Source organism: Saccoglossus kowalevskii, chromosome 22, assembly GCF_978046115.1.
Source record: "Saccoglossus kowalevskii chromosome 22, keSacKowa6.1, whole genome shotgun sequence".
In the NCBI taxonomy this organism is placed as follows: Eukaryota; Metazoa; Hemichordata; class Enteropneusta; family Harrimaniidae; genus Saccoglossus; species Saccoglossus kowalevskii.
This window is the reverse complement of record NC_140662.1, coordinates 15,509,892-15,537,546: the sequence shown is the minus strand read 5'-3', so window position 1 is coordinate 15,537,546 and position 27,655 is coordinate 15,509,892. Positions and strand designations below refer to the sequence as shown.

Here is a 27,655-nt window from a genome sequence, read left to right as displayed (position 1 = left end):
TCGCAAACATTTTAGCGTTATTTGAATAAGGCATTGCCGAGTGATATGCAAAGGAGTAAGGTAAAATCGTTGTCTAAAACCCTGACTTATTTACGGTACCGAGTGGTCACTACGAGAAAGTCTAGGTATAAGCACCAATCAGAGTGTCTCTCTTCCATTACCGAGAACCAATCAACATATATACATAGACAGTAGAAAACCCGTACCGACCTTCTATCTGAAACACATGCTGATTGGTCATTCGTTTTCATGACGTTTACTCCCATTCTGTACCTTCCACACATATACAGACTCTTTTCAATTATACAGCGAAGTTGGTAAATTGGCCAAGTATCGGAAACATACTGTTTAATTATAAAACTTACAAAATAACAAAGCACAGGATATCCACGTTAGTTTGTTACAATAAGAATGCAATTACAGGTGTACAATATGGTAAATAAATGGAAGAAGACGATTATGACTCAGAACGACTTGGTACAGAAAAGTCAAAAATTATATTTGCCGGTACAAGGTTGATCGTTAATGCACTGGGATACAAATTGTCTCTGTGTGTTATCAACTTGAAAATGTTTTTAATATATACAAGACCGCTGCTGGCGCTGTTCATTAAGAAATATAGCTGGTGTAGTAAATTAAACAGCGGGCATAGTTATGTTCAAAATGCGTTCACAACCACCACTGCTGTAAATTGTCATGTTTATGTAAAATATAAATTGTCTGCATATCTCGTTTTATTATCAAAACTATTCATAATCAATCTCCGTGTAGATGGTCGAAAGTTTGTTTTTCAATACGCTGATCTTAAAACGGAGGAGTCGTCACCTGCGCATGCGTCAGTTGGCCATAGCGTGTCATTGTTTACCTTGATCCTTGAGTCTTTGCGGTTTTAGCGCGTGTTGTTATCGTCGCTTTGGACTCAATTCCCGCGCGTGCGCAGGTGACGATCCTCCCGCTTTAACAGAGCCCCATACTCAGTGTACATCGAGGTTACAGTGATATCGCGATCACACAGAAAACGAATTGTGGTAAGTAAAATATAACATCAGTGTAGTAATATTAGTAATATTAATATTAATATTATGTTACAGTCGTGAATAAATTCGGGTTGGGGATATTTTCCACGTACCAAACGACAGTGTTTCTTTACAGCAAGTCTCATACTGCTTGGATTTTGACTGAAGGGTTGGCTTTCGAATCTCGCTGGCGCCGTCTTGCGGTCACGCCCACTTTAGGCGAATCTATGTAACAGTAGGGGACGATCATCATGCTTTAGGAGCTAATCAGCGACGGTCTTACAGTTGGATGGCGATTTCGCTTTGAAATATACCAGGGAAAGTATTCTATGCTCTTCGGGTCCACACAAAAACGACGAATGAGGTCTATTTTTCCAGCGGCTTGCTTAATGTTACCCCAACGGATTGTTTGAGTGTGAAAGTTTGTTATTTCCTCCCTGATTTGTAGGAAACTGTTTCTCAACTTGTCTATTTAGTTTCAAGCAGTATTCAAGAAGGTTAACCTCATATAATAAATATCGGTAGATTAATCACATTTATAATATTATCGCGCCAGCTGACAGTGGCCATTTTTTTCGGGCTCAAATCATTCAGGGGAATCCAGACATGTACCAACCTGAGGATGCGTAAAAACATTCTATGTCCCCTAATGCAATATAGACTCGCCAAGAGTGGACGCGATCACAAACCGGCGCCAGCGAAATTCGAAAGCCAATCGTTTAGTCAAAACTCAAGCAAGCAGTTAGCCAATTCGCTAGGAATTTGAGAGAACTAGACTCGTTATGTGTAGTGTTTGTTTAAGGGTCGCCATTTAAAATCTGGGGGGGGGGGGCTGGAGGTTTTTGATAAAAAAAATATGGACAGAAATCAAGAAAATAAATCCAAAAGCTCAATAGTGATGAGAAGAAAAAAAAAACTGGAAAAGGACTGCATATTCGATTGCAGGCAGCCATTAGAATCAGTCTGATTTGGGCCGAAGTGTTTTGCCAGTAGAACTGGTTTGTACTGGTGGTGGCGGAAGTGGGGAGTGTTTGTTTGGTGGTTGCACTGGGCTGTTGGCTGCGCTCATCTCCAACGTAGGCATGTCTATGTGTATCATGTGTTTTTTGTTATTGGGTGAACCACTGCCGTCCGACGTCCTCTCCACAACACAAACAGGGCACTCGGCGTCGACGTTATCGGCGTCACGGTATGACTCCTGTTGGAATACAGAGTTATTATTGTTGGCGATTTGCGGTAGTTTGATACCCTCTCGCTGTTTTCCAATCAGTTCATCTTCGTTGCTATGTGAATGACCAAAATATCCCGATTGTCTCGGTCTCCGAAGGACGACTAAATCGTTGCTCCATTTCACTTGTTTGATAACAGCGTCATCTATCTCGCGCCCTCTAAGTTCAGCGAAGGAAACAGGCGTGCTGTTAGGGACCAGTAACGTGCGATCACCTTTCCTATACCATCGAGACACATTGTCTTCATACGGTAGATCAAACCGATAAGTCTCGGGTGAAAGGTCAATCTCATCCGAATCGGCTTTCAGATATCGTCTTTGTCCGTGTCTTTCCGTAACTTTATATAGTTTACCCCTGGGTTTCGAATCGTGTTCTTTGTCGCGTGGGTGCTCAGCTTTCTTGACCGTGAACCCTCCTATTCTCTCCCTTGTATTAACAGCTCGTCGTCCGATATTTGGTATACTCGCCGTGGGGATAATGTTTTTCATTAATGAGGATACCCCTGGGTGGTTTCCTTCACTCGAACGTAACTGCGAAAAGCTGGAACCGTTACCTTCCATGCTATTGTTCAAAAATGCGTCGAGGAATGAATTTTTTCGCGGAAATGTCAAACTTGTTGATTCCATATCTGTTTTCAGTTTGGGTTCGCTACTCGCTCTCCGAGGCGAATCGAACACTGTCTGTCCCAGAATTGGATGAAGCATTGGATGTGGAGGGCGCTGTCGCATGCTACGAATCTTCTCAAGCTGCCGCTCCCTTGCTGTCATGGCAACTGTTGGCCCCGTGCCCGGCTTCCATATTAACGGTGGTGGCGCTTTGTATTTATTCGCCGTTCCTCGATGGGAAACACGATCTACCGCTGTTTTCATTTTACTTCGTTCTTCTTGTATTAGCTGGTTTTTCATTCGATATATTTTAGCCAGGTATGCGGCCTGTTGATGGTTTGTGTTTGTTTGATCCACGAACCATTTGGGTAATTTACGCCCGGGTGAGTCCGCTGTATTTGACGGATTTGGTAAGTTGGCCATTTCTATACCCTCTGATGCCATCTTCTCCCAGAGGAGTTTTCTGTAAATAAACAGAAAACGAGCAATTAAATATTTATATAAACGTTACATGCAATTTACAATACACAATATACAAAAAAAAAAAAAAAAAACACACACAAAAATCATACAAAATTAAAGTGAAAAAAAAAGACATAGCCAGTATGAGACCTTAAAGCGGGGGAGTCGTCACCTGCGCATGCGTCAGATGGCTATAGCGTGTCATTGTTTACAAACAAGCATCTACCCATGAGCCTTTACGTTTTTAGCGTGTGTTGTTATCGTCGCTTGGAACTCCCGCGCGTGTGCAGGTGACGACCTTCCCGCTTCAATTGAATTACCGCAGTGGTTGCTGAGATTTCTCTTAAGGTAGCAACACGGGTAAAATGTATTACAAATTGTTACGTGATTCAGAAATTCTATAACAGTTACTAAACATGATGCTAACTGAAGTATAGACCACAGTCACTCTCTTCTAGTAGAGTGACTGTGTATAGACGAATACGGCAGTGTATATGCACTACCAATGTTTGTTTAAGTAATTACCCGAAGGCCAATTTAACTTTCGCGCTTTTTGACTATTACTACTATTAAAAACATAACGTATTAACACTTTCTGTCACACGAATAGCTTGTGAATTGCCCAGAACGTTCGTTACGTTGTTGAATAGACGATTGCGTCTCGGTTTCCCAGTACATTTTGATTTCAAGCTACGACCAATTATGCTACTGAGTTTAGTTTAAAATAATTGATTCCCATGGTGCATCAAACTTCCTGAAATACAAAAGCTGACGATGTCATAACACATCGATGATTGTAGTTCTAAGCGGGAGATAACCCCTCTGTTGCAAACGTAAGAAAGGTGGTATGTTAGAGATACGGCTTTATTTGTTAAATTAGAATAGGTGGGGCCGGATCTAGATATAATTTTCATTTAATTATATTTCAAGGGTCCGATCACCTACTCGCATAAACCATGTACCTGCTAAACTGACACAGTATAAAGAAATATATTAGCGCCCTCTAGTGACAAGCCGTGTCTGTGATATGTGTTGGCTGGTTCCCGCCTCAAATGTCATGGCGTACCAAGCCACAAGAATACGGCATTCTGATTGGTCCGTCACTTTCTTGTTGCTTGTTCTATTTCCCTTGGTTACCTGACGTCAGTGCTTACGCTCGTGGCCGTTCAGGGATTTTCTTTTACTTTCGAAAGTTGGGCGAATAAAAAACTGTTCCTTTTGTTATAAATTTGCACAGAAACGGCATGGAAGGTTAGTACCTTCCATGGAGACAGCGAGGAATGTCAGAAACATCCCAAATATGTAAGTCTAAGCAGGCAGAATGTATGAGCATGGCTTTATTGTAGTGTTACAGACACGTTTACGCAGAACGGAACTTAGAATGTTTTCAAATTACGTCACTCAGTCGCGTTCCTTCCGGCCGGAAAACCGGCCCAAATGGAACAATATGGCGATTACTAGTTACCTGCGTTCTACCCGCCATTCGCAAAGGACGCCGGGAACGAGCGAATGATATGTGCTATATTCTAAACGAGAACGACTAGACAACCAATCACTGTTATCGCCGTTTACGTCACCGGAGCGTCTCGTCGCAAGCGAACAGTGATGTGCATTCAGGTGAATTTGGTTAACCTCCATGGTTAGAGAGAGTCAGCCAAGTTCAACAAATAAGTACTTTTAGTTTCATTTTAAACTTTATTATATTTCACGAACTTCCGTGACGATTAAAAACTACATGATTTACTATGATCTTGAAAATAATCGTTTAGTTTAGTTTACATAACAGGCATTTATGCCATAGTGGTTGACATGGTAACAAGTAACCGGACAAGCTCTAGGCAACCGTTCAGTGGAAGGGACCGACAACCGTTTAGTTTGCGTCGTATCAGGAAATCAAAAGCCATTACGCGTACGTCAGAATATTAACTGCTACGACCCGGAACATAACAAGGCGGTGGACAAGGTGTAAGGCCGGATATTAACAACTGTCTCTTGTCTGTATTACTTGGTACTGACAAATCCAATTACGAATTTTTAATTCGGTCTAGTTTGTAATGAAGTAAACGCAATATTTTCTTCTCTTAGAAAGGGAACTTTCCGCCTTGATAACAAATAAACAATTCTGATAGATGACATTTTACGCCGACACCCTCCCAAGAGCGTGAACATCACGAAGTCGGAGATTTTATGATTGAATTGTGTGACTAACCCCCCGCTGTTTTAATATACAAACCGTAATTTCATTACAGTGTACATGTAATGGCGTCATCATGTTGTATTTCGATTAGTAATAACAAGAACTAAACAAATTAATATAAAAAAAATAGCAATTGGAAAGCAATTAACGTTAGAAATTTCCGTCTCCATGAGTTGTAACCAAAGTGATTTCGTAATTTTATTCTTGACATTTCAGAAATCTGACAATTTATTTTGACACGTATGCATGACGGAAAACGTTATATAATGAACTGCAGATGACAGAACCGTTGTCATGGTAACTAAAGTAATATGAACAACCGTCTTTAAAAGCACGATGAAATCGATTTGATACGCCTAGATCGTTCCATCCATCAGTTCAACAAGTGTTATTGTACCTTATTCAAAAACACAATATCGTGGCAGCTTTCACCAATATTCTTACGTATTAATGTAGGCAGTTTATTTCGCATGTCAGTATAGTCGCTCTCTTGTAACCAAGGCAACGACTGAACCGAATCTATGTCGACATTTTTGTCTTATACTATAGGTGTACTGAAAAAAAGTGCTTAGAGCCTTTTCCTGTTAACCTGTAAATCGTGGCGAAAGTTTACTTTGGCATTCGAAGGTTTTGGCAGGTGGGTCATCACCTGCGCACGCGCGGGAATTGAGTCCCAAGCGACAATAACAACACACGCTAAAAACGCAAAGGCTCATGGATAGACGATTGTTTGTAAAAAATTACACGCTATGGCCATCTGACGCATGCGCAGGTGACGACTTCCCCGCTATAAAGCGATACAGTCGTCACGTAGTGCGCGTTCGAATTTTATGTAATGTAATGTACAGTCTACCCCGACTCGGAGAATCACGACTAAACAGAGTATCAGTATATTATAGCTCATTGTCGTAGACCTGAAATCGATAATAATGTACGTACTTCTGACATGGTAGTTCAGCTAGGTGGTACAAGCATAACTGCTAGAAATTCTTCGTCGTCAAAATCGCTGTTGTTCATTTTGATAATATGAACTTGAGAGTTATTACGAGGATACCGAAAAGTATGCACGGAGACAGCGAGTGCAGCGGGAGTATCGAAGCGCCGCGTACTGTCTGAGTGCATACTTTTCGGTGTTCTTGTAATAACCTTATTATTATACATCTTTTCCTCTCAAAGATATATCATGGGAATGCCGAAATACAAACAGTTTAGAACAGATTGAGTAAACTTTCTTTGTATGGGGTCCGGTCAAACCCTGGGGACTGCCATGTTTGTTTTTCTTACTTGAGGACACTTACGCGTGTGATCGTTCCATATTTGGAATTCGCATTTCCAAATATGGTAGGATGAAAATACCGAGTGCAATACCGCAAAATTGCCGCACGCTGTAACTTATGGCGTTACGTTGAGAGATGTATAATAATTTACAACATTGCACGTAACTCGCGAATTGTTATGTATATTATTGGACCCTAGCGTATAAAGAGTAAACACGGTTCACTAAATCTTTAACTTAGTTCAATCAGTTTTCTATCCTTTCTCTCTAGGGTATGCATATTATAGTAAAATTTACTGAGCATGTCTTGAAAAACCTGTTTGAGGTAAAGGGGAACTCGCTTCGATACCTCGGCAGGCAGCGAATAATGAAACGTCACCGGTACGATTCACTAGTTGTATGTTTATACTAGCTTCGAATACGTTTTTAATTTGCCAACCCATCAACACCGTAATGCCATACGTATGGTTGCCACCAACGATGTAAAAAGCGGTTTGCAAAAAAAAAAAACTGAATCGTTGATACAGGCTATGAATGCGGTCATGCCATGCTTGGTTTGTTGGTGGGTTCCATTTGCCATCTGATCTACCCGAACTACCAAGGCCGCGCAGTCGATACGTAAGTAAAACACATTATGGACGAAGGACTGGAAGGTCCACTTTCGGTGGATAAGGACAAAGGTCGAAGGTCACAGAACGTCAAAGATAATGCATCGTGCATTTAACTTGTTTATAAAGTACGCGAACTTATGGTATAACTTTACATTAGAATAATCTCTCCCAAGAAACAAATCTTATCGGACTTATTACAAAATTTAAAGTCGTGCACATATTGGTGCGGTTATTTGAAAACCATCATGAGCGGCCAAACTCTGTCTTGAGAGCATTTTCGTCGATTTCTCGAGAGACTCACATTCTAACTCAATTAAATTGAGATCACGTACTATTCCGGTGGTGCGTGAACACGCACAAGTGGTATTTTGATTCCAAGTAATACACCAACCATTCATTGAACGAGACGTGTCCGTGAAATGATGATTGAACACATCAATATAAGTAGCACTTTTGAAACCTGTGTCGGTTTCATCATCCATAACAGTTGCAGGTGAGATCAACCCACACTCAGTGTTAAAACAACGGTTCACCGTAAAGCGCGATTACTATAATGGACACTTATATGCACTTGTGCATAGAAACCCGGGACTACTTTTCAAGTTGTAATGTACCAAGGATTAAGTAATCTACAATTAAAACAACGTTCGCGTTGCAAAATAGTGCGTCTCCACTTTTGGTCAGATAGTTTCGCACATTATTCCTATTTTGTGGCGTCCTGTGCCAACCAATGTTTAGAAGGCTATATACGTAAGGTGCCCAGAATTCATGTACACAAAATGTCATTGCTAAGTATTTGTAGCTTGGAGGGGGGGGGGGGTAGCTAGCTACAAATGACGTCATTATGGGAACGTGACGTTATTCGGGGTGATAGTTCTAAAATGTTGATCTGGAATTGGGGTATAAAGGGTAATAGGGGTTTTGACCTGGAATCCAGTCACCCTCGGATTTGTAAATTGTAGCGTCGAAGCTAATTTACACAGGCGCCAGATATACGGCCACGTATGTACATAAATTTGCTTCAAGCATCAACATCAGCAACAACAAAAACTTCCCTCAACCAGGCGTAGATCGCTATACAGACGCCCATTGACTGTGAAGTCCGACCCGCGGCGTTAATCAAATACAGGCCTACAATGCTATCAATTAAGCACAGCAGGCGTATCTAAATTAAGTGAAACCATGGTGACTGGGCAAGGTGCACCTCTGTAATGAGCGTGTAACTGTTGTCAAAAAAAACCCTGTTAAAACAAAACATACTCACGGTACTGGTATCGAGGATTATTTTTAATTAATTGCGATGGTACAGGGTCATACTGCGGGCTTGGTATCCATAGCGCCATCTCAATAACAGATAACGCTAGTTATAATAATTTCGCGATAACGACAGTGTCAGTTTCATGATGTTGTACTCATATGGCAGTCGTACGTACAATGTACTTAACTGAACCGTTCATATATGCATCGAGTGAAAGCAGATCGTTATTGTGTTAATAAAACATAAACTCGTGAATTGGAAGCAACACCGGGAAACACTGACCCCACTAACACGTTCATTAATCAAGTCATTCCGAGTAAAGCAATACGTGTGTTTATTCTCGTTCGTGTTCGGTTAACTTTCTATAGCCCGCGTTATCCGCTGTCACGCCGGTTCGACACTAACAATGCAATGCATTATGGTTGAAGTGTACAGAAATGACAGTGACGTATTAGTTCTTAGCGCATGCTTCACATCGCGTAATGTGTTTCATATGTACACAGTCACGTGGTCGAACATTATTTGCAAATGACTAGAAGAGAAATCAAATCATGTCGTCGGTTTCAATGCTCGTTCCCATCAAGTGAATGGTTTAATTTCATCGATTTTAACGGCCGTTGATTCTTGTAATCACCCCGCGTGTACTTCAATGGCATATCTATATCCGGGAAATGATGGATATATTTATATAAATGTAAATATATACATATTGATAGCTCACCAATATATTTTCACTACTTTGAGCATATTCACCGGGTTTTAAGTTCACGAATTTGCAAAGGAAATGAGTTCCATTGTTATTTTACATAAATTTAACGTGAATTTACTTTAGCGGATTTTACTTTTTAGCGAAATAGCATAATTAAAAACGAGCGAATAATTAATGCATTTACAGTACACATGTTGTCACGGTAATCCGAGATTACAAAAACTCGAACCTCCAAATATAAAAAATCATTCATGTTCTTGTTATACACACAACGTGTTCGCCCGATTTTCTTGCGACAATAAACTAGTTTTTCAAATCCTTGAAATTTAAATCCACCATGACCGAGAAGATTGGTTAACTTGACGACTTCCCCGATTTACAATTTCAGTGTAATCCGTTGATCAGGGTTTGTTTGCAGACACAGCAAATGAATATGATATAAAATTCACATTTAGTTCAGCACAGAAAGAAGTCATTATAACACATGCCGATTTTCTTCATTTGAAATGAAATTTAAAAAAAAGTTAAATTTAGTTTAAAACCGCAATGAGACATGGGTACCAAACTCGTGACACATACCGGGTGCAATATTATAACTTACGCTGATTTTCTTAATTTAAAATGTATTTACCGACTTCCGGTCGAAACACAGCAGCGAATATACTAATACATAACACAAGGACATTTGTGATTACAGAAATGATAGACTTTAAAGCGGGAGGGTCGTCACCTGCGCACGCGCGGGAATTGAGTCCCAAGCGACGATAACGACAAACGCTAAAAACGCAAAGGCTCATGGGTAGACGCTCGCTTGTAGACAAAGACTCGCTATGGCCATCTGATGCATGCGCAGGTGACGACTCCTCGCTTTAATAACGCGGTAGACGTAATGTGACACTCCCCGTGAAAGACAAGAATTTAAGTGTTTTATAAAATGAAATATTTCCATATGATATAGTGGAAGATGAATCATTGAAAGACAAGTAAATATAAAATAGGTCAAACTTGTCAGCGCCGAGGGTCGACGAATTTGAATAATAAACACACATACATGTTAAAAAAATCAATAACACACAAAGGAAGTATTTTGATAACAATTTTAGTATTATCTGTGCTTGATTCGTGTTGAAATTAAGGATTTCACAAATATCCCACAGCAATATAGCAGTTGCCTAGGAACGGCATGACTCCGGAAATGTCAGGAACCTATGTACGTGTTTTAATGTTGGTGTGTACGCTTAAAGCTCCAAGCAGGCGTAACATACTTAAGACACAGATAAGTATATATATATTACGTTATGCGGCATGAAATCGCGTGACAGTACTGTGTTGTCGGAACTGCGACTTCACAATGCGAAACTGTGCGCGTCACGTTCCTGTCCAGTGATGATCGCGTCGCGTCGCGTCGACGTCGTACGTGTTCCGAGTAGATGTGCGTCTTATGCGATGTGTATAACGCGTGTAAAATATCTGATTGTTCACAATCTTCCTTTTAAATATCGTGAAACAGTTATGATATAATTGTTAATAAATGTGATTTTTTGTGCAAAAAGCAATGCAATCCCAATAACTCAGAATGTATTAACAAAAACGTGAGTCAATGTTCAAGTTTTAGAAACACATTCTGTGGCCACACTGAGACCCGTGGGAGAATGTTTATAATTCGATAATATCAATATTATTCAGCATGTGGTAATTGTAGTATGACCCCTGAGCCTCATTAGTGACTTAATAAGAAAAATTAGTATTTATGATAATTATTAGAAAATAATCACATACACTTTATAAGAACCTTTCACAGCGAAATTATTTTGAAAATCCCCAATCAAATTGTTTGATTTGTTATTTTGACAGGGTCCAGTTAATCTCCAGTCACATGTCCCCACAATCTTTGCAAAACATGAATTATCAAATTCCTGAATATTTCAGCTTTCATAAAATATATAGTTTGCTATAAATATGTTTTGATTTGAGTTGCTCAGATCATTTTACCTAAACGACGGGATTTCCCCTGTTGCTACGTTCAAACAAACATGTTCCAAACAATCGAATCTACGATACACGACACGATCCGACGTAGTTTTACGTCTTAAAGAAAAGAGGCAATTTTTACAATGTTTTTGATCAATATTGCCTGTTAAACAACGTCATGAATATGCATGTGCCCCGAATTACTGGTACGTACACGTAAATATTTCATTTGTGGGTATATACATGGAGGTAACCTCCATGGTATATACTAGCAGTGTGCCATATTACTTATCAAGGGTATCGAACATGCGAAACCATGTTCATAATATTATTACGAGTTAGTAATTACATTGTAACCGGACGGATCTAGTTATAATCTCTTGCAACCACTCGAACCACGCAACACAGTATGTATTTGTTTTCAAATCTCATCAACGATGTCTATAACACTCAACTACAATTCGTACAAGCCCGTCATATCATCAGTAGATTGAACTCGTTTCAAAAACTTGAGCGGTGAAATATACATGTAAGTGAATTGTATACACGGGCGTCCGACGTCATCACTATATAGATTACTGCGCTTAGCAACGCCCTCATAACACCTACTTTAAAGCCACGCAGAACCATTTCAAACTTGCCGTGGAGATAACTGAACACAATATTGTGTTCGCTGTGGGGCACTGCTACTGAAGAAGACATTAATGATACACTGTGTGGCCTTAATACAATGGAAAGTGAAGCTATCGTTCTCTTCGTCCTCTGCGCTATTGTTTAGCAACGCGCCTCCATATCAATTGTTGTCTTTGAGTGTATCTCTACTAAACTCTAAATAGGGAGATTACAGAGGCTCAGGGTTACTATAATGATGTAGGTATCTATTTAGAGACGCCTAAAAAATAGGTTGCCATGTACAAAATATGCGTGCAACTTGAACGACAATAAAAAGGAGTGGGTTCGTTTCATGCAAGCGCTCGACTTGCGAACTGCGAACATGGAGCTGAGTGGAGTAATCTCTAGTTTCCAAAGAGTGATTGTATACAGAGTCTATTGACCCAAAGTAGAATGTATATTGTGTGTATGCTACTTCCATGACTATATAGGCAGTGGCACGTAACGCTGAACTCGCGATACTACAAGTATGTGCACAAAAATCGTGTATCGAATCACGATCGGGGAAAGTGTTTGAAACATACAGTATTCTGTTGACGACATTTACGTGCAGATGTGAAACAAGGCTTGGCACGTGTGTAATGTATGCATGACTTGACACCAGAAATTTTGTACATTTCACCTGTTTATTTCTGTGTTACTGAATCTATGGTTTTGGAAAATAAGTGCGAACAATATACAATCAACCACGTTTTAAGCATTTTCAAGTTGCGAAATATCAGAAACTGTCCACATATACATGACACGCAATGTAACTGTACTGCGAAGATTGCTAGACTGATTGTTGATAAGAACATTTTCACGTACACATCTCAATGCGTTTGTAAGATACACAAGGAGCATGCGCACACCTCTATATATTCAATCGACTGTGATCCGAATTTTGAAAGTACATCATGGGAGAGGAAATATAATTGAATGTTATCAAGCAGTACACTCAATAAATTAAATGTCAATTTAAAATTTGTTACCAATGAATTTCCAGTAATAACAATATATGATGTTTCCAGCCCACTGGCATTGAGCAAACATTTGGGATATGAAGAAATGCTTTCACCATGGAAACCAATGCAAGAACAAATATAAAATGCAAATGTTTCCATTTCACTCGCATTTTTAAACTTTTCTCAAAATAGTCTGATGACCCAATTTACTTTATTGTTTGTATCATAATGTCATGAAACCATAGTAACGAAAATGTGAATTTAACTCCATAAATATTATCACCAGTCTCGACAAATAACGTCAGTGTAAATTATTCGCTTGGTAAATTAGTCAATGAAAGACGCTCGTATACTCGCAAATAACAAATTTGAACAGACATGGAGGATTTGGTGAGCGCAATGCATCCTTTATGGGCGTCCTTCACATTCCATATGTAACACCAAACTCAGGTTGTAGCTTTCTGACCGTCTCCAAATCTATTTATTCATCTGGGGGCATCCACCAAGACCAAAGTGACTTAAATTTACTATCCAAAGTCAAGTTTATCTTCATCGTCCAGTGTCGTTGTTCAGTAAGCGATATAATTGATCAAGTGAATACGTTTGACGTCATTGAAAATTCCCGAAGATGCATACACACCTAGTCTTTGCACAAGATTTCTTCTTATAACACTGTGTAAAATATGCCAGGTCAGGTTGGGTAGGGCAAACATTCTACGGTTATTTGAATTGTCCTATTGTAAATTTGACACGCAATCTGAACAGAATAAACACCATGTTGACAATTCCTCAACTTTCTGTCTGTCGCTTAGCTTCTTTGTGGGTCCACAACGGGTGTGTTTGTTTCGTGAAAACATGGACGTTAGTCGGGTGTCCAAGTTACTGAAAACGCACGTGCTATTGGGCTGTTGGTGAGTGAGTAAAGTATGCATAATCATAAATTCAAACAACTTGTTCACTTTAAATGAAAAAAAATGAACAATCGCTAGTTACGTACAAAAGTTACGCGCTAACAGAAAAAAACACACACAATAATAACCAATATAGGTATTTTTACTTCGCAATGAATAGGTAATCGTCAAACAATGAACGTCAAACATACAGTTCACTGGACATTTAATATTATCAACAATTTTAGTAAATATTACGATTTACCGGATAATTTGTGATAACACGTTTAAGCAATAGTCAGGAAGTGTACACTGAGATTACAGGACAGAATTGGAGAATTCGTACAACTTATATTTGCCTTCGACGGCGAGGTTGATAGTGACAAAATAAGGCTCTGCTCTATGTAACGGAGTAAGTTTAGCTATAAAGTCAGGATACGTGATATCAGGCGTGAGGAATGGCTTGGTCGTCCATGGTGAAGAATCCAAGTTCTCCATTCAACCTTCGAACCGTCTGCTCCCAAGGGAATACAATTATACCAAGGACTAGCGACTTTGACGGGGACCGCAAGCTGGGTAATCAAGCCAGGCTCCCGCAAATTACAATTATTTCAAACAACGTAAAATAATCTATTTAGTCTGAATGAAATGCCCCCAGCGAAAAAAAACAAAAACACCCTCGATTACCAGTTATTTAAACCATCAGTGGCACAACTCATGGTCATTTTAATTTAGCTGTGGGCAGTGAAATACTTCTGACACCGTGAATACAATTTTGTATCTTCAAAGTTGCCACCTGTGGCTACTGTTTACAAGCTCAGATGGAACTCGGCGTTCAGTACCACCAGTACTAAAACCACACACTTTGTTTTACTATCACCTTATAGCGTAAATGTCATGGACATCACGTACTGTATAACTCACCTGCTGTGTGGTATCCATGGCAACAGGTTGAAGATGGTCAAAAACCCTAGACAGCTGAGGTGTATATTATTCCTGTGCGTACTACCTGACTATTATTCAAGTGTCTGTCTGTCCGCTTTGGAACGGTGGTTCCTATTAGATACCCACTGGTTATTAACACAAGACACCGACAATGCTTGATATCGGGCTGTCGGGAACGCCCACTAATGACGTTGAATATGCATATCATTAGCAAGACAGCCAATCAGATTTGCTTCACAATACAATGTCATTGTAAAACGGAATTCTCTTTCAGCGACCGTGAAAGGGAGGCTGGAAAATGCAATTAGAGGCAGATTCGCTAGATTGGAAATGAAAACACAATTTGAGCGCACGATATAAACCATAACAACGCACTTTAATAACCTCGTTCAAGAGTTTTATAATAATTATTAACGCCGACCGCGTTGTATATACTAGTGATATACCAGCACCGATTGATTGATGGATTACAGCGTAATAAGACGTACCATTGTAACAGATGACAAAGCATTGGGCAGGGGGTGCAGAGTTTATGACCCTCAGAAGAGAAACTTTTATACTAAGCGACCGCATTACCTATTCCACTCAACATTAAGCCCAATGCTATATTGGCGAACCAGAAAAGTATGTCAAGTCACTATCAAGTTGAATTTAAACAAATTGTAAGAAAAATAATTTGTTATAGCTGTCTCTTGGCAATCCTTTTCGGCATTAACTTACTACGGCTAATATCGCGGTATAAACATAGACTTTAGAGTGGTCTGATATACAATGTAGGGTAGCTACGACTACGAAAAATGTGGATTAATTACAACGTCACTGTCGCACCGTTGAGGGTTCCATGTGACGTATACTACCTGTATAACACACACATTCTCATTTTCGTTTGAAACCAAGGTCATACACGTGACTGCCACAGGCGTATGTGTGGTTGGTGATCCTTGATATGTGTTTATAACACACACATTTCATCGAGGTTGTACACAAACAATTGTACCCGGGCTCATCGGAGCGTAACTGTTGACTGTTTACTCAATAATCCATTCAGATTACACGCTAGTCCATGACATCTCAGTTAATTTCCAGTCAATTTGGTCTTACTGGATTTTAAGTTTGATGTGCTGTGAGAGTAAGATGGCAGTCTGCCCTGGGTTGTATATGTTTGGTTTCACCTATACACTAGTTTTAATTAAGGTATATTGCAGGTATTCAACCTAGTAAATAAAGCGAACAATTTATCAGGATTTCTTGATTTTTTTATCATGGTCAACTTTTCACGATTTCATTCCAGTACGAAATATTTGTTTTGGAGAATAATTCCCATAGTAACCTCAATCCATGTTAAAGCATTATTTCCTATAAAATGAATAATAATCATCTGAATTTCATAATAAATATTAAAGCGGGGGAGTCGTCACCTGCGCATGCGTCAGATGGCCATAGCATGTCATTGTTTACAAACAAGGGTCTACCCATGAGCCTTTGCTTTTTTTAGCGTGTGTTGTTATGGTGGCTTGGGACTCAGTTCCCGCGCGTGCGCAGGTGACGACCCTCTCTCTTTAACTACCTCAAGCACCCATCCTATAACTGCATACAATGTTTCACCGTATGTAATCAAACGAAATTTTGAGATATGGTGAGAACTTTTTAACATCGGAATACATGACAAATGGTCCACAATTCAGCATTTTCATGGAAGTTTGAGCTGTTTGTGTGCGAAGTAGTTTGGTCAATATATATTTTTATCTGAGTTTAGTGAACAACCGAATAAAATAAAACCATAGGGTAAACTTCTAGACAATCTGATCAAACGAGTACCTCAAATACATAATGTAATTTTGTATATTTCTAATTAGTTTTTAGAGTTCAATGACCTACATATATACCATGCATCATTTGCAATTCCAACCCGAGCTTTAAAGCCTGTAATTTTCGAGGACAAAACATAACTGTCACGCAATCCCTACAGGCCGTGGCACTTGTTTCACGTTTTACGCACATGCGTGTGCACAGTAACTGGTTGACAAGAACCGGTTGTCCCCACCTGACGACAAATATAACGGCGTTATTCGTTGCTATAGTTACTAAAAAAACATGTATGTATTCCACTTTATAAAACAACTTATTGCAGATAGCGAGCCAGTATCGATCAGTGAGCGACATTTGTTAAAGCAGGGAGTCGTCACCTGCGCATGCGTCAGATGGCCATAGCGTGTCATTGCTTACAAACAAGCGTCTACGCATGAGCCTTTGCGTTTTTAGCGTGTGTTGTTATCGTCGCTTGGGACCCAATTCCCGCGCGTGCACAGGTGACGACCCTCCCGCTTTACCAGCCATTCGCAAGCTTGTTGGCAAAAACGTAACCAAATCACGCCACAGTGCGATGGCTTATTACGTGACAATCCTTGCTCTCCGTGGACTGAAAAACATGTTTGTAACAGTGACCTCGGATTTGCCTCATCATCGAACATAGCGAAATTGAAACCCCGTGTACACCGCAATACACCAGTTTCTGTTGACGATAGTATGCAAGCAGGGACTGTGTTAACTCTATATTCTTCAAGTCCCCATAATCCCACGGAACTTGAACTCACTATACAAATGGTGCTACCCAAAAACTCACGTTGTCGAGGCAATTTCATCGAGTATCGCGAGACTTGCTCGAGAACTTCACAAGCCCGATCTTGATTCGTTCGCCATTATATTATACAGGAGAGTACACAACTATTATGCGGGAAGCATTTCCGGTTACACCAAACAAACAAACTTTCATACACCCATACACTTAATTTATCTAAACAGACGTTAAAAAAAAAAAAAGAAAGATATAAATATTTTTTTAAGAAATCGTCATGTCCCATAATCCGTCGTCGTTTACAGTTTTACAACTCAACTAACTGCGAACATATGCTAGATGTGAAATGACTACACATCGAGTGTTTTAACACAACGCGGCCACCTGTAACGTGCGGAAGAATACCGCCACCTAGAGGCAATATACGACATATTGCACAGCGGCCGAGAGGATCGGTTCGAATTGGTCAATCAACTTGTTTGTGTATCTTAGCACCTCTCCTATAAAAACTACCACGTTTCACGCGTTATTACGCCGTGTGAACATCGACCATGCCTAACAGTCATAGTAGAGTGTCGCCACAGTGTCAAAACTCGAGTACATAATCACCTTGGCTCCGGGTAAACCATTCACCGTATCGCCATGACTGTACAAATCACAATGCTTCAATAAAAAACTTTGATCTTTCATTGACTTGTCAAGTTCGCATTATCCGTGACGTCGAAGGTCTCATAGCGATAACCACACGGGATGAAGTTTACTGAAGTAAACCTTGTGTACGCGTATGAAGTGTTAAACTAGAGTGTATTTCTCGAGGGAGAGGGACTTGTACATTTAATTTGTATAGTCATGTGCCGACAAATGAGGTCAATTTCGGTATTAATTTTCAAAATGGGCCTGCCGTAAAATTGACAAGCGTTGTGTCTTCCACAATATTGTTGAAAAGCGTTGTTTTAAGCACTACCCCCCGCCAAAAAAATCGGTGGTTCATATATTGCGTAACTGATTTGAAAAAAAATACAATAGAACTCTATTTTTGAAGCATTTTTAAAATGATATGCATTCCTCACTATGAGGTATTGTCAGCACACTCGTATCTTGGTTTCAGGGGAGTACCCCGGGATATATGTTCACCATCTAAAACTTAACGGAAAATACCACGCAGTGCCAGGATGTCTAGAGATTCCGGCTGAATTAGACAAATCACAATAGACTTTGTACCGCGACTTGAATTGACCAATGTGCGTTCTGAAATTCCATAGTTACATGTCGTAACCTGGTTATGACGCGGTATATAAGACTCTCGCAAGAGTCGTGGTACAAATTATTTATCTTGTGGTCGCGTGATAGTTGCGGCACATACACCACTCACGATTCGCACTCGTTGTTCAAATGCCGTAACCACCACGTGACCATGATTTAACTCCCACATACACCGTGTACGTTTAGCAACAGGTGGCTTCGTACACATGCGTTGAACTTTTTAAATACATACAGTCTGAGGGCTCTTGGTTTCTGCTTCAAAGAGGCTCGTATGTGTGTTATGCTTTATAGAGGGCGGTGGTTAACTCTGATATCGACACGGGCCGTTAGAGTAGCTGTTCAAAAACCACATACATTTACGCGTATAAAATACCATAGACAAACACGTTGGAATTTCCCTGGGGGTGTCGAATGTTTTAGGTCAATCCGGACTCCCTGGGTGTTTTTAAGCACCAGCAGTGTTCAGTATACATTCTACTTTAATACCAAATATAGGGTTTAGAGTCTCCCAAGGGGAAAAGGATCTTTCATACATACCGATCCTGTTTATAGCTTTATGTGATTGCTACATGATCAGAGTAAGACTCGTTCGATATGGTTCTAAATTTTAAACTGTGTTGAGTCTCCGAGTGTTATTTTTGTTGGAAAGGCAGGTATTTGTACAGCTTCTTCTCGCATTTTGCGAAGAACAGCTGTTTATATCACAAGTTCCCTGTAGCATAACTGATTTGCTTAAAATGGATAAGGTGACGGTCTGTAGAGACTGCTGATACATCTCTAGCACTTTACCTTCGAATAGTTTAGAAATAATCGATAACTTGCTCTGATCGATTTGTTTGCAGGATGTGCATTATGGAAAGTATTCTGAAATAAATTAGATGGGAATAACGCCCATATTCATTGTTATGCTCACATTAATATTGTCAAGACGATACAATTGTGTTACAGTCAATTGCAAGGAAGTCCTTGTTTATTACCTGACTGAACGCCGACAGAGGAAAGTGTAATAAGATAAATATAGCTTCCTTGGCTGTATAGCGGGTGTAACGAAGCATAGGTGTGAAAACACTTCGGTGCGTTTCACAAAGATGACAACTTGATAATTGAGAGAATCGACCTAGGTTATAAATGAAACTATCGTCGTAGTAAGATGTCGAGTTAAAAATGAATGAATGTTATGTTTTGGAATTGCAAATAAAAATTGATACCCGCTGAGATCTCGCTAAGAACGAGGGAGCCGCGAGACTTGTTTTTGCCCCTCAAATAGTGTTACGTACCCTCCCGCCATCGAGTACACTGTTCCAAACACCATGGTTACGTACACCAGGAAACAGTGATCACCATTACTGGAAAGGATGGAGCAGTATTTGAAGAGCTAAACACAAGTCTCGTGCCTCTCTCTCTTTCAACGAGATTTAGGCGGCCGTTTTTGTCTTTTGGAATAAAACATACTATGCCACAACCACATGTTATTAATTAGTAAAGTGCACTATATTATAGTTATTTAAAGAAGAGGAACAAATAATTGGTATTCTTGAGAGCATTTTGGGAACATATTTAAACAATGTACCATACGAAACTCATTGCCCTGTATGTCTCACGTAGCCTTGTTAAAGTATATTTGTTTTCTTATTATTTTGTAAAATTTCAATTCTCAACAATCCGCACCCAAAATGAGTAATACTGCATATCGCCCCTACAACTACAATGACAAGTGGAAACAATATTTTATAAATGCAGCTATGACGTCACTAAATCGGTGGCTGAAATAAAGAAAGCTTACTACATGTATTTCAAGAACTAATTCTTAGAACTTTATTTGTGTTGCAATCATAATGATGAATGGAGCATGGCAACCTGTTTTAGTTTTGAGTGTTTTTTTTATCTTTTTTTTTTTTATCCACAACTGTATTGTGGAAGAAGGGAAATCAACAGCCACAACTTATTTAGCCAGTAATTTCCCTAAGCAAATTTATCATAAAGGGAACTCTTGAATGCGCAACTTTATATACTTCTCAGCTTTACGTACTTCCTTGATAAAGTTCTCTAAAACTCACTACAATGAGTTGAATCCATGTGGACATGGAAGCTGTGATGTTGTTCAATAAAGAAAACGTACTATAAATAAACCCATATGTGTACATGTGCTTTTTATCTAGTTTCAATGCATAAACCCCCCTTACACGAGACACCCCTCGGCAATTCGCTACCCTTGATAAGTCTCAGTTTTTGCTTGGATCCCGACACCCGCGATTTAGCGAGGGGCCTCTGTATTAGAGTAATAATCAATATATATATAATTTCATTATTATTATTATTAGAATGATTGTTAATATTTGCGATAATTTTTTCAAATGAAATAATAACCGTGGCTACAAATGAGCTCAAACAAACAGACGAAATTAAATCAATAATATCCACGATAGAAACTTACTAGATGAGTTTCCGGTTTGGAGGATTTTCATTAGTTTGTATTCCCCCGTTATCGACAGATACTCGTTTCATTGTGATTCTAATCAATGTAGTAATTCGGTTGTATGTTCATTTCGACTGCATTAGAACGCGGTGATTGTGGTATGCTTAGATATTGAAATGCGACGATCGATTCTCATTTGTTAATTTTTAACGTATATCAATTGGTGTCCAACAATTGCCAGATGTAAATTGCCTTGTGTAGCCTTAAATATCGTTCCCACTCTTATTTTGTGTGATAATATATTAAAGCGCGGTGGTCGTCGCGCAGCGCGTGTTCGAATTTCATGTAAATAAACAATGTATTTTACACGCGTTGTATACGTCGCTATGAGTCCCATATCGAACAGGACGCGGCACGACGACTCCCGTCCTTTAACCATATTAGTTCTCAACCCACAGCTCACTGTTTTCATTATCACGCGGCATATTTGCTTGAGTTCGTTATACACTCGTTCAGAGCAAGTTCAATTGAAATAAAATCGTATTCCATATCTATCACACCACATCTCAGCATAACAGGTAAATATGCGATATGAAAAGCCGTGAACTCCTGAAAACGTTGCATTTAGTTTAAACACGTGATTGTATGCAAAAGATGGCGACATTTTATGTAATGAATAAATATCAAAGCTGTTGACGTAATCAGACAGAATATCTGGCCCACAAAGAACTCGCAAACGGTTTATTACCTGTAATATTCCGTTCCGCTGAAAAGATCAACCACACAAGAATTCTTTCTGCACCGACGCTGTGAAGGTTAATTATGCTTCGTAGCTGAGGCAAAGGAAATGTTATTTCGCTCGCAACCTTCCGAAACAACACATATTCTGTTTCACGTTTATAAAATGTATAAACCACAGGTGTGTTTTATTGTTGAATTAATGGGGTTTAGAATTTCGAAGTCCCCGAAGTTCTCTGGTTGCTTAGCTACGATACGCGCGAAGTGGGGTCGAATAGACGTAAATCCACTTCCGGTTATTTTACTACTAGTATATCAGCTTCAATTTTGTTCCGCAAATACTGATTCTGTATTATTGAAATCGAACGTTATCTTTGAAAGCTCACAGACTGCTCATAAAATAAAAAAAACTTGTTTTACATTCATACATCTAAAATATCATTTATATCCTTATACCATCCGTACGTACCTGTGTAACCATCCCTCCAGTCGCTCACCATCCCTCACAATGGTTGCGCATTTTTGTCGGGGCCCGGGGGACACCCCCACCCGGTGCCACCGCCACTGATCATGGAACACACCCGGCAAGCTTTGACTATAATAACTGGCCAGAATCACTAGAAATCTGAATGTATTAACTTGAAAATTGACAAAACTATCTGCGATTGATGACATTTTGTAATTAAGAACGTTTGTTTGCTCTACGTTATATTGAATTATTGATCTTATACTTGTTATAGCTTCAACATTGTCAGGAGGAGGAGGAGGAGGGAGGAGGAGGAACTTGGAAGAGAGGCGGAGGAGAAGAGTAGAGTGAAAAAGAATCTGTATAAAATCGTATACAAGTTGATGAAATAAAATAAAACAAAATTATATTGCATGTAATTCAAAGATTCTGGGTTGCTGGAAAATAATGCGTGTAGAACAGGAGCAAATCGGGCAGAATCGTCAGTATATGGAAACTACCATATCGAACTAAATGCCGTCGTCTCTCTCATAGTATAGAATTTTATCTCCAACTACTGGAATGGGTGTATACAGCATTTATAAACCACACATACACAAGTGCAAAACTACTGAGACAAATCTAATTTCATACACAATATGTACAAATACACACCCTACTAAATACACATCTCGCTAAATACAAAGGATTCAGGCAAGTAAAACAAATTGGTTTATAGTAGAGTTGCTAGGACCATGCACACTGTCAGGGAGGAATTTTCTCGATGTCATATATTTTTCGCCTAACTCAACAGAAATAATATTCAAATAGAAGTTAACACTAGCCTGCAGAATTAACGCGTTTCACAGACGTACAAAAGTCATTTTTGATATTATTCTACCTATGACTCGAACCAATCATGGAATAGTATAATTCCTGATTCATTAAAATATAAGAAGCCTACTCATTATCCATGTGGAAATCAGTAAAAATTAATTGGCAATATATCCTAAATGAAAATGGCCGCCAATATCTCGTGGTGGGAACGAAGATTATTTTTGCCCTCAAATAGGGTTTCATGCCTTTTCGTCATTGTGTTCATAGTTCCAAATACATCACTGAGTCAGTTGACGCGATGATAGTGATTAATGGAACACTATTTGTGTAGCAAAAGCCAAGTCTCGTGGCTCTCGCGTGCAGCGTTATCTCGGCGGCCATGTGCATCTCACGCTTATTCAACATGAAACATTTTACAGTTTATTATAACGCAATTATAAAGTATAATTGTTGGTGTAATATATATTTAAAACCTATATTATAAAAAATAGTCCATGATAACCAAAATTCGCGTCTATGTATACAATTATATCATTTTAAAGCGAGAGGGTCGTCACCTACGCACGCGCGGGAATTGGGTCCCAAGCGACGATGACAACACACGAAAAAACCCAAAGGCTCATGTGTAGACGCTTGTTTGTTAACAATGACACCGTGACGCTATGACCATCTGACGCATTAAATCACGGGGAGTTGTCTTTACTACAGGAACCAATTGTACAACAGTTCCAAAACTGACAAAATGTTCACCATTATTGTAGTAAAGATGCATTTCGACTGTACAAAACATCTCCATGAGTCTTACAAACATAATAATGGATTTGGATTTTGTTCGGTTCATGAAAAATCTTATTCAACAGAATCGCGAAGTTAAAACGCCCCTAAAATTAAAATCATGTTTGAGTGTGTGATTAAACACCACACTCTTCAGAGTAGACTCATTGCTCCAATATTTCACAATTTGTTGCCATACCAACTGATTTTATAAATGTTCACGGTGATCACAATGATCAGTTGAAAGTGATCTGCATATAATATAAAATTGGAATGAAAATTAATAAACTTTTTTTTGAAAATATTTTACTGCTCCTCAAAACCTGTTCAGTAAAAAATAATACAATCTCGATATGTTTATTTCTACTCATTAGAGTTGTAATAATAAATTAGCTGTTCCAGTTTAGTATCGCGGTAATTGCATTTTAAGTAGTTTTCGTGTTAGAAAATAAGTTTTACATTTTCTGCAGCTATATCCAACGTATTATGAAATCCCTCAATTCTAAAACCATTGTGTAACCCTTCTAACGAAATAATACACGTCGGTTGTAAGTTTAATGTAAGTCGTCATTTTAAGTGGACATAATTATATCGGTAATACCCACTGTGTAATTATAACCTCTATGACACAGTGTTCACTACGAGCATTATGCAAATTAGTAGACAAGCTATAATATTAACGCTAATAAGTACTATATACCATATCGGTTCATATGATGCCCTATACTAGGTTCACACTCCAAAGTTTTATCGGACCCGAACTGTTGTTCCTGTCACCAATTAGTAGAGGACTATCTCTTGTGCGTGCCCCGATGCATTTACACGGTCGACGTCAGGGTCATGCCGGGCCCATCACTTACTGAGCTCAACCCCGTTAAATATATCCCTCATACTTGACTATTAACGTTATAACGCGAATCATATATGATTGCAACACTGAAAGATGGACCGGGGGTATTGTCCAGAAAATTATATTTTTTTTTTTTTGTAATTGAGCAATGATTGAGTGCAGTGGTGCAACAATAGACCCTCTAACCACAGAAAAAATAGTGCAATGTATTGACACTTGTCTCCATATTTGCAAACTACTTTGCTTTATGTTTCTAATTCATAACGCAGGAGCTAATATTCTTTTCTGGATGCCCGCACAACTCTGTTTTTATTAGGGTGCCAAATGGCAAGCTACCAGCGAACACCATAATATAAATCAATGGCACGTAACCTTTACAAATAAGTCTATAAAACAGACGGAAATGTCTGAATGAACTGTAATGGCGCAGTGTACATCACCATGAAGTAGTTAATTTAAATATATATGTAAGGGAAAAACACAAAGTACAAGACAGTATCGTCGACAGTATCGTTTAACTACCAGCGGGTGGCATGTTTACGTGCTTGACTCGGGGCGATGTGGTCACTGTTCCCAGGGAGTTAGGAACACATTCATGTTACATGTGCTGGAGTGGGGCTACCAATTTAACACGTGTGTTGTTTAAGAATTCTTGAAAGCGTGACTGTCTCACTGTTATGCTATGTGCTGCTATACTCGCTGCTCGACATTGTTGGCACTTAACAACCGTCAGCCGACACTACACGGTAGCCGTAGCGCGAATTCTATCTCGGTCAACAAAGAGCGCGTATTACGTGCAATACAATCGGTTCTTTGACCAGATATCAAAGGGAAAGCAATGGCCGCTGTATTTAATACTACAACACGTTTGTCATTTAAATGGGAGTACTCACCTATTATATATGGAATACTGTATTGAGTTGCCCCGTCGCTATGTCCGCAACACACACACACTTGTCTAAGTAGTCAATCGATGGTTAGTTCCCCACGGCAGCCACGTCCTCCATCAAGCTCTCTAGTTCCCGACGATTTAGCACAGATATCTCAATCACGATGCCTGAAGGGAGAAAACATATCGTCTTACATATTGTTTAATCGGTGTAATGTCGAAGTCTTCAATTTTAAAGAACCACCACAAAGCAAGCACAAAGTTTTGCCATCAAAGGCGCTTCGGTATTTGGCCCGAGCACCTAACCGTCAAGACGAAGACAACACGACACCCGTAATGACATAGGTTGCGATTATTCAATTGGAGTTAGTCCTTTTGGAGTAGTAACATTTTGGAGTTTGTTTACATCAGGTATATTTTAACAAATAATAACTTCGCGTTGAAAGGGTGAAATTCGGATCTCAACCAAATCGTTTACATTAATGGTTTTGTATGTTAAGACAGTTTATAGTTAACTAATTGGATTCCCATGGCAACGATTACTTAATTGTGTGCGAGACACGGTCTGGTTGGAAATCGACAGGTGAACTGTGTAAAACTCGCTTACCTGAGGAGGTGTTTAGAACACACTGTCGGAAACACGATGTCTGACCGATTCCCGAGTCAGCTCATTGTTACTAGGCTCTCTTTGTGTATATATCCCCGGAAAGTTTGATATATCGCTGCAATGTCGAAAGGGGTGGCATTGTACACTGGGCACGGCCTCAACGTGCCGTATATTGCGCGAGCTGCTAGCTTCGACGATAGGGTAGTGTTGTCATAGTTCTGACCCGAATAACCCATACGCGATTGGTTACCCGAGCCCCCGTATAAGCATTAAAAACGTTGTTTGCAGTAGCCGACCTGTGACACTTCAACCCAGTGTGCTTTGTTCTAACATAAAACAGTACGTCACACCGGCCAGTGTCGTTTTTACAACGTACGCGTCATTGAGCCATGCCATAAAACTAGATTATGTTTCCATGGCAACGATGGTATTATGTTTAAGGGGGAGGTGGGGACACTTCTTTAATTTTTCGCAATTAATAATTAACCGGACTCTATAGCAGGTACTAGTAATTTAAAACAACTTAAATTGCTTAGAATTAATCATCAAAGAAAATTTGTAATAATTTTACGTGTACAATTAGTAGACATCGACGACCAAAGCTTACGTTTTGTTGTTGTTTATTTTTCTCTAATAAGTTAATAATTCATTTATATTTAAAATAATGTTTAAGTGAAATAAACAATCGAAGTTATATATTATATTTTACATTTGAGGCATAAACTGTTTTCAAATGGAGGGGAATCCGTGGTATTAAGAATCGCAACGTGTTCATTCACGTTAAAACCGAAAAGTGAAAACGCCTTCATAGGTGCCGATCAGACGTGTTTAGTGTGTCTACTAGTGTGTGTGGGGACAAGGCCAATATCGATTACTGAACGGAGGTCAAATCCTCGCTAAACACGGAGTGGTATTGTGTCTTACAAATCCCATATAAAATAACTTATGTTGTTCTAAACAATGATAATGTCGCTTTGAGGGCCTGCTTGTGTTCAGTTGTCACGTTTAAGTTTATTATAAAATTGGTTAAGTCAGATGGGTACTGGACTTCGTACCGCCTGTGTGCTATATAGATTTCTATAAACCCTACTAAATCATCCGGTAGAGGTTTTGAATGTATGTTTGTTTATCCGAGTTGTCACTACCATCTCCACTATTAGGTCAGGTACATACACATTAATTTGCCTCAAGCAGTCATGCAAACGACACTGATTGTTGGTCTTTTGACCAGCCTGTAGACAAATAACTCACTGTGACGCGTTGTTCTGCCGCCCTCTTTGGGCAGCCAATAACTCTATGTAAATCTTTCGTTTTTTAGTGCCATGCGGCAAAGTTGCAGTATTAGTATACTGCTTCAGTTGGTTACACGGTACAATGTATCGCCACGTGATCTCGTATTTTTTCTCGTCATAAGTAGGGTAAAAAAGTTGTGATACAAATATTGTTATTGACGATAACAACAAACCAAAATATGGG

General features: G+C 39.3%; 1 protein-coding gene across 2 annotated transcripts; it reads right to left on the bottom strand.

Moving 5' to 3' along the window:
* Window positions 1–1,848: 1,848 nt before the first annotated feature.
* Window positions 1,849–26,320, bottom strand: LOC100376339 (uncharacterized). 2 transcript variants are annotated; one of them, XM_006823717.3, is made up of 3 exons: window positions 26,180–26,320; window positions 25,577–25,740; window positions 1,849–3,313 (listed from the first exon to the last, which is right to left on the bottom strand). In XM_006823717.3, the coding sequence occupies exon 3, from the start codon at window positions 3,292–3,294 to the stop codon at window positions 1,975–1,977; it is 1,320 nt and encodes a 439-aa protein (XP_006823780.1). In that variant the 5' UTR covers window positions 3,295–3,313; window positions 25,577–25,740; window positions 26,180–26,320; the 3' UTR covers window positions 1,849–1,974. The 2 variants fall into 2 exon arrangements, with proteins under 2 accessions (XP_006823780.1, XP_002740498.1); XM_002740452.4 differs by lacking the exons at window positions 25,577–25,740; window positions 26,180–26,320 and adding an exon at window positions 14,765–14,935.
* Window positions 26,321–27,655: the final 1,335 nt, after the last annotated feature.